At 43.6% G+C, this 8,719-nt stretch overlaps 1 protein-coding gene across 1 annotated transcript in view; it reads left to right on the top strand.

The window, feature by feature from the left end:
* Positions 1 to 8,719, top strand: part of LOC115134406 (A disintegrin and metalloproteinase with thrombospondin motifs 20-like) — a 139,354-nt gene that overhangs the window by 45,687 nt on the left and 84,948 nt on the right. The window contains exons 10-11 of the mRNA XM_029668339.2: positions 4,970 to 5,111; positions 5,933 to 6,037. Of these exons, the coding sequence (XP_029524199.2) occupies positions 4,970 to 5,111; positions 5,933 to 6,037 (247 nt within the window). The remainder of the gene's footprint in view (positions 1 to 4,969; positions 5,112 to 5,932; positions 6,038 to 8,719) is intronic.

Here is an 8,719-nt window from a genome sequence, read left to right as displayed (position 1 = left end):
CCATGTTTTATTTACTTACTTACTTCTTGAGTCTACTCAAGTCTGAATTGGGCCCTATGACTTTTAGAGATACATGAGCCACTGTAATAACACATTCTAATATCTTCCCTTTTCATTGGAAATGCAAGACAAAAGAAATAACACAAACAAAAAGTGTTTGTATTCTTGTGACTTAATCTGGTAAGCAACCTCTGCTACCTTCTCAGAGAGGGAGAATGTAGAGCAGCGTAAACTATGTTATTGCTTGGTGTGAGACCGCATTTCCTGTTTGAAGCTGTAGTCTTCCTGGGGTGACCTGAGCGATTGATCCTCCCCCTGTTCCTCCTCTGTCTCTGCACTCAGGCAGAACCAGCTCTTGAGATGCTGGACAAACAGTCATTTAGTCGCTGGCGTGCTTTCCCCGCGAAAACGGTAACGCGGGGCAACAGCTCATTCAGCGGGCTCCAAAGCCAAGCGGTGGCCACCAACCTCTTCTGAAGGGCTTCCCTTTAAGATGGGAAATGTCAGTTATAATTAGATTTTCCCTGGACGTGACCCTTTGATCTCTCCTCCCGCTTTGTTGATTGTGAGGCTCCACAAAAGGCTGCCTTGTTGACGAGTTGCATCTTGGGAAGCGAGTGGTCGCTCCCATGCGAACGCCTCCTGTCGAGGCTATAAGGTTACGCTCCCGACGCGCCCGACGCGCCCCGCAACTGTGCTGCATAGTTTCCTACCAGCGGATGAATCCATCCACCCAGCTTTGAGTGTTTGAATTGAACAATTTTAAAAGCAAGAACAAGAAAACTCCTTTTCATTTTTTACTGCAGAATATTTTTGTCTAAATGTCAGCTGTGTTAAGCAGGCTGAGTGTTCAAGCACTCGATGTGTGAGCGAGAGATAAATGTCAATGACTGTGAGCGAAACTTTCCATGCTGCATGAAGAGACAAGCTGATTTGTTTAACAGTGGCCATATTTATAAACAGTTCTTTGTAGCTGTGAAGAGGAGTGTAGGGTTCAGTGTGGAGGAGCCTCGGTGCTGGGAAAGGCCCCTGAGAGCGAGGCCCACTGCTTTTGAAGTGTGCGTGGCTTCAACAATGATCTAAATGGTACCTCCGTTGTCCAATAAGCTGGCCTGGTCAAGTACATCACTGTTTTGACTACTTATTCTTTTCTGAGAGCTCTCTAATGGAAAACACTCTCATGTCAACTTAAAGATGGAGGAACACACTACCTCTCAATCCCTCTTCAGGAGCCAACCCCCCTCGTTCTTATTTTTTTGTATGTGTAATAATGTGAACTCCCGTTGTGTGCACACCTGAGAGCTGAGTGGAAAGTGTCTTCGGTGTTCTTGTTGTTATTTTGTGTAGACCGTGATATAAAGACACTATTCATTCCGCTCCTGGCAGCCCGCCAGCTGGTATAAGCCACTAAACTATAAAGATCCAATTCTAATCTCTTGGTGTTGCCACCCACTAATTGATGTGTACACCTGTGTGGAGACCACATAATCATTAATAAGGCCAAGGCTATCATTTTCCATTCCAATGCCAGGCGCACACGTTGGGAATTATCCTAACCACACACAAACATCAGATGTCTCGCTAGTCGCTACCCAAAACAGTTAAAAAGTTTTCTCACGTTTTGGTAAAAAGTGTATACAAAAATCCTCAATTAATTCAAAATTGCGTCTTCTGTGAAAATGATATTTTGATGACTCATACTTTTCCAGTTATTTCAGTGTTACAATGGTAATGACTGTTGTACTGTCAGGTCCACAATTATTGGCACCCTTGATAAAGATGAGAAAAACATACTTTATAAAATAAACAATACAAATACTGAGCAATGTTGTATACCAAAGAAAATATGATTAATAAAATTGAATCTTCAATTCAATCTACAGGTTTTAAATGGGGTTCAAGACCGGACTCTGAGATGGCCATTGCAAATGGTTGATTTTGTGGTCAATCATCTGTCCATAGCTCTGGTTCCAATCAAAGTGCCAAAGCTGTTGAGCAAACTCAGGTATTTACATTTGTTGCTCGTGATAATGACTGGAGCAGAAGGAGTAGAATGGTATCAAATACAGGTGTTTGATGCCATTCCATTTGCTCTGTTACAGCCATTATTATGAGCCGTTCTCCCCTCAGCAGCCTCCTGTGGTCTCAATACTGGCTTTTCTCTGTCAACCCTTCCAAAGAGGCTATTGGCTTAGAGGTTTGGAGACTTGGTGACCCGAAGATGCGACAAAGTTCTGTAATACCCCAACTTTGGCCCTTGGTCTTTTCTTTGCCCCCTGATCCACCTTCCTCACTGTGCGTGGGGGCCGAGCTCCCTGCCAACCAGGATACCGACACAACACACACACACACACACACACACACACACACGCACACGCACACGCACACATACACACACACACACACACATACACACACATACACACACACTTTTACACTCATCATTGGCTGCTGCTACTCTGTTCTTTATTTGACTACTATGATGCCTAGTCACTTTACCCCGCCTTCATGTACATATCTACCTCAAATACCTAGTACGCCTGCACATTGATCTGGTACTGGTACAGGTACTTCCTGTATATAGCTCCATTCTTGTGTATATTATTCCTTGTGTTACTATTTTTCTTTTTATAATAAAATAAAAAAACTCTGCGTCGTTAGGAAGGGACTGTAAGCAAGCATTACACCCGTTGTATTCGGCGCATGTGACATATAAAATTAGATTTTTTACATTTGATTTGACAAGATATACTTGCGTCCAATACCAGGCAAGTTTGCCACTGTTTCGGTGGTTTTGAACTTCTTAATTGTTTCCCTAATAGTGGTAAGTGCTATATTTGTTTTTTACGGTATTCTTTTGTACCCTGATTTATGGAGGTCAACAACCATATTGTCTCTTTTCAGATTTGTCATGTGTTACCACATTTTAATACCCCAGTGAAACAGTAAAACATGGAAGGCCACAATACAGATCCTTAAACTGAGATTAACTTTAAAAAAGTTGAATATAAATGCATATTTTATTTAGATTGATTTTATTTTATAAGTATCTTCAGGGGTGCCAATCATTTTGAGACCTATCTTTTTGAGAGAAAAAAGATATTAGTTGTTAAACCAAATCTCTCTCTCTCTCTGAATAATGGTATTCGTATAAAATAATATATCTCCCATTTATTTTTAGAATTCAAAATGGCTCAATACTTGTATTATTTATTTTATACAGTCTTTTTTGCTCATCTTTATCAAGGGTGCCATTTTGGCTGGCTGTATATCTCCCTATGAAAAGGGGAATCACCCCAGTACTGTTTGCATTGAGTTTAATCCAACTGTGCGGGATGTGCTGTGTCATTCATACAATGCGTCAATCATCAATCTGACATATGAGCAGCCTCGTAGCGGCTAACAGCTCACAGGGAACTGTCTGCCTTTATGGAACTCATTAGAGAGCAGCTTATAACGAACTCTGAGAGATACCTATCAGTCATTTTCCAAATAAACTCACTTTTAAAAAGCCTCCCAATGTCTGCCACGTGTAGAACCGCTGTCGTTGCCAGAAGGGAGTCGTATCACCTGTCTCGGGCTCTGCTCAGTCCCCTAAAAAACAGAGTGCCGAATCGAAAAATTGCTGCTTTTTCCCCTCCTATCCGTCCAGTTTTTAATCACAGGCCCATATGGGTTCTGGAGTTCTGATTAGACAATGACAACCTGGTGAAAGAAGCTTGAGTATGGGGCATCATCTCTTCTCATTCTTCTGGACTCAGAAGACAGATAGACAGACCACTGACCTTATAGCTTTAATATGTGGCGTCTCTCTCTCTCTCTCTCTCTGCTTCTCATGGCCCTGACGGACTGACTGACCCCATCATAGCTTTCATCGTTTGTCTCTTCCCTTGCGCATTGGTAGGCAAACTCTTTCCACCAAGCACTTGTAGTCTTTTCTGGCTACAACACCAATGGTTTCTTACAGTGTGTGTGGAAATGAGGGAAAACCGAAACAGTATCACAAGATAAGCCCAGGTAATTACGGTCCTCCTCATATCAGCTGGTGGTGTACCGTAGTGTACACACACACACACACACTGTAGTCTGTATGTAACAGGTGCCTGAGCTCAACACAGGGTACAAATTGTAAGAGAAGTGTCGACATGTCGTGTAATTACACACATTATAGGCTACTCTGTTTCATCCCCAGTTTCTTTTCTGTTTTGTGTCGCAAAATAAACACAGAGGAAAGATCTTTTGAGGAAGGGTTTACATTTGGTGAATGGCTGTTTGACTAGGTTTTGTGACCATGCTTTTAACATTGTCTAACGCTTAGTGCTTCATTCAGTGTTTTGGGTAAATAGCCCTGCATGCAGTACATTTTATCCAGCTGTGCTCTGTTGTCTTTTTGTGTTGCTGTAGGGGTAGGGTGCGGCTGACACACAATCTATCATTATAATAGTTCTGGTGAACTAGCCTGATTTATGCTAACTCAATGAAGGTACTTCAAATCCTCAGGGTTTTTCTTTTTGTGCACAGAGAAACGTCTATTAAATAAACATGTGGTTGGGACTTTGCGTCTGTATGGAAATGCAGCTTTATTCCCTCTGTGTGATGGGGCCTGCCTCCGGTTTGATGGTGACGGCGTTCGCTAATGTATCAGGTCACTGAGGGGAAGTGGTGTCAGTTTCACTGTTAGGTAACACCACACACCAGAGCAGACCACCCACATGGGACAAGGTGCTGTGTGCATCTGAATATCATCACTCCTGGAGATGTTTGACTTCCAATTCTAAATGTCAAAGAAATGACACAGCGCCTACTCTCTCTCATATGACTATCGTATGCATCTTGACAGGAAGCTCTTGGTGTGAGGATGCAGGAAGCAGAGCAGGAACAACCGGATCACCTTAATACACCTTTTACACATGTTTATTTCCTGTTTGTGAATGTGTGTGTGTGTGTGCGTGTTGCCTTCCACTTTCAGCACAGGGTATGGAGAGTGCCTATTGGACGAGCCCGTGAGCAGAACGTACGAGCTGCCCAACCACCTCCCTGGACAGGTTTACAACGCCAACCGGCAGTGTGAGCTCATGTTTGGCCCCGGCTCCATGGTCTGCCCTTACATGGTGAGCCAGGTTGCATTCCGTTCCTCTCAACCAAGTGTCTCTCAGGGTGGCACCCAATTCCCTATGGGTGTAGGCAATTCCATAGGGCTTTGGTCAAAAGTAGTGCATTATATAGGGAATAGGGTGCCATTTGGGATGTGCCCTCAATCCCTCTATTATCTACAGAAAAAGTGTGCCCTCAAACAAACGCCCTTGGAGAAGGATGTTATATGCTTCTAAGGTTCTAAAGTGTCTTGTCTGTGATAAGGTGCTGAGATGATGAAGTCATAACATTACATAGACAACACTGTAGGGCCCAGTCAGTGTTTTTCAAGAGCTGTCTGTATGACGGACAGTTTTGGTGGGTTCATGAGACAATTGGCTTTGTTCAGGTTTAACAGACTGCTGGGAGTCAGGTTGGTTTCCTTCAGAGCAGCACACGTTCTCATGTTGAACATCCGGCGGGAATGAAGAAATGCTTCTCTTGCCAGTCACTTACCCTGTAGGCTCGGCCCGCTCTCGTCTGGTTGGAGACTTCTGGAGTCATGGGTAGCTAATCTATAGTCACAGTAACAGCTGCCCAGGTGGCAAGTCTGTTACACATTTCACTGGTACAGTACAGGTCTCCTGTCTCCTGTCTGGCTGTCGATATTAGGGATTTATAGTTTAGTGTTAAACAGTTGAATGATTCTCATGCAGTGGGCAGTGTGATTTTGCAAGTGTTTAATTCTTCCTTCCTCACTGTCTCTCCCATTATCTCTCCAACGTGTCTCTCTCTTCACCCTTTCCCCCGCATGTCTCTCTCTCTCCCCATCCCCACCCCCCTCTCTCTCTCCACACAGAAACAATGCAAGAGGCTTTGGTGTACGAGTGCTGAGGGGGACCATAAAGGGTGTCGGACACAGCACATGCCCTTGGCTGATGGGACAGTCTGTGGACATGGAATGGTAGGACAGAATGTTGTATTTCTTGCGTTGGATCGAGTAATGAAGTTTAAATGGAGGGTAGGATGACAAACAAGGTGTATTATCTACTCCAGTATTACTGTCATACCACTGTTCATGTTTTGCATTTCTGTTATCAAGGAGCAACATTCAGCGAGTAACCTGAAGCTTGAACCGTGCTCTGAGGCCCCTACATTCATTAAACCTCATGTTCTCACCGCCCTGGGAGACTATGCTAATTAGCACTGTGGCAGGGGTGGTGGTGGGTACATAGTGAAAGGTACTGAGGAAGGTGCTCAGGGAAAGAAGAGTAAGACAGGGCTGGAGGAGAAGGAGAGGTGAAATCGTTGGGGAGAGGGGGGTAGAGAGGGGTTAGATGGGCTGGAGGAATCAGGTTGGCGTTTTTCATCAGTCATGGAGACTGCTCTGTAAAGTGTTCCCTAGCTAGCACAGCCATAAAATCATAAAATCACATTTTAAACATAACCTTAACCCTAACCTTAACCACACTGCTAACCCTAATCCTAACCTTAAATTAAGATTATATGGGGCTGGGGGAATGGGGGGATGATATGGGCCTGGGGGAATGGGGGATGATATGGGGCTGGAGGTATGGAGGGATGATATGGAGCTGGATGAATGGGGGATGATATGGAGCTGGAGGAATGGGGGATGATATGGGGCTGGAGGAATGGGGGGATGATATGGGGCTGGGAAAATGGGGGGATGATATGGGGCTGGGAGAATGGGGGGATGATATGGGGCTGGAGGAATGGGGGATGATATGGGGCTGGAGGAATGGAGGGATGATATGGGGCTGGAGGAATGGGGGATGATATGGAGCTGGAGGAATGGGGGATGATATGGGGCTGGGAGAATGGGGGGATGATATGGGGCTGGAAGAATGGGGGATGATATGGGGCTGGAGGAATGGGGATGATATGGGGCTGGGGGAATGGGGGATGATATGGGGCTGGGGGAATGGGGGATGATATGGGGCTGGGGAAATGGGGGGATGATATGGGGCTGGAGGAATGGGGCTGGAGGAATGGGGGATGATATTGGGCTGGGGGAATGGGGGATGATGTGGGGCTGGGGGAATGGGGGGATGATATGGGGCTGGGGGAATGGGGGATGATATGGGGCTGGAGGAATGGGGGATGATATGGGGCTGGGGGATGATATGGGGCTGCGGAGAAGAGAGGAGGGTGAGATGGTGTTTGGTCAAAGAGTGAAAAGAGGGGACATGGGGAGAGAGGGAGATAGAGGAAGAGAAAGGGAGGGGAGCAGTAGAGGTGAAGGCTCGGGCTCTTTGAAAGGAGATGCCGCCCGCCGTTCACAGTTGAGTCACCAAGTTGTGAACCCGTGACCCTAAAACCTCTTTAAAAGGCAGGTAAGTGGGTCAGTGGACAGGCCATAACAGAGCCCAAGGCTGAGGCCATGCAGCTCTACACTCCCTCCACTCTGCTCAGCTCTGTTCTGCTCAGCTCAGCTCACACAATAGACCTCACATCAATGATTCCAAAAAGGAGGAGAGGAAAGAGGAGGAGGGAAAGGAGGGAGAGGTGGGCTAGGGGTTGTGGTGGTGGTGGGGTGAGAAGGAGAGGACCTTATCTTCTAGTTAACTCTCCCCCCACTGTAACAAGTGAAATTTAAGCAAGTGTAAATATCTTACATTAATTTACTTAAAGGGATACTTTGGGATTTTAGCAATGAGGCCCTTTATCTACTTTATCTATTTTAACCTAAAAACAAAGGCTAAATACAAGCAATTTATTTAATTTCAATATATTTTATCTTTTTCAATATCTTGAAAAATATATTGGTAAAAAATAAGGTAAATTAAGGTAAATATAGAAAAATATTTAAAAAAAATATTGCTAAAAAATAAGGTCAATTAAGTTACAAAAATCTTGAGAAATTTCTTGAAATAAGATAAATTACTTGTGTTAAATATTTTTGGGGTTAAAATAAGCTAAATTAATCAATCAAGTAATTTATCTTATTTCAAGAAATGTCTCAAGATTTTTTACCGTAAGTCTTGTAAAATACCTTGAAATAAGATAAATGACTTGTATTGAGACATTTCTTTGTTAAAATAAGCTAAATGATTCGCCAGTGACGTAAGATACTTTACCTTGGTAAGAAAAAACAAGAATTAGCACTCTATATAAAATATATTGAGTGTGTTCCCATGTAAGCAATATGTTCCACAATCTCTGTATTTTCCCCCCTGTACCATCCTGTTAAGGCTTGGATTACTACACTTAAATTAAGATAAATTAACTTGGGATGGCTAACATCTTAATCCAACCAAAACAGCTGCAGTATAATGTAACTGTCGTGGGATATCAACTTTAAACACCTATGTGTGTCATTAACTGTGTTGGATTGTGGGAAACCTGTATGTGTATATATATATATATATATATATATATATATATCCTTTATCTTCTGTTTTATAACCTTAATAATTATGTGTTTAGAACATAACATACTATGGAACATGACTTATCCCAGGAGTCAATTGCCATCAATCCTGTTTAATCTATCTAATATGAATTGAAGAACGATCTGGCCTTAATGGCCATGTACTCGTATAATCACAGCCAGAAGAGGACTGGCCACTCTTCAGAGCCTGGTTCCTCTCTAGGTTTCTTCCTAGGTTCTTGCCTTTTCTGCAAC

This window comes from Oncorhynchus nerka, linkage group LG9a (genome assembly GCF_034236695.1).
Source record: "Oncorhynchus nerka isolate Pitt River linkage group LG9a, Oner_Uvic_2.0, whole genome shotgun sequence".
NCBI lineage: Eukaryota > Metazoa > Chordata > Actinopteri > Salmoniformes > Salmonidae > Oncorhynchus > Oncorhynchus nerka.
Note: the sequence above shows the minus strand (reverse complement) of the source record. Positions and strands in the feature narration are given on the sequence as shown.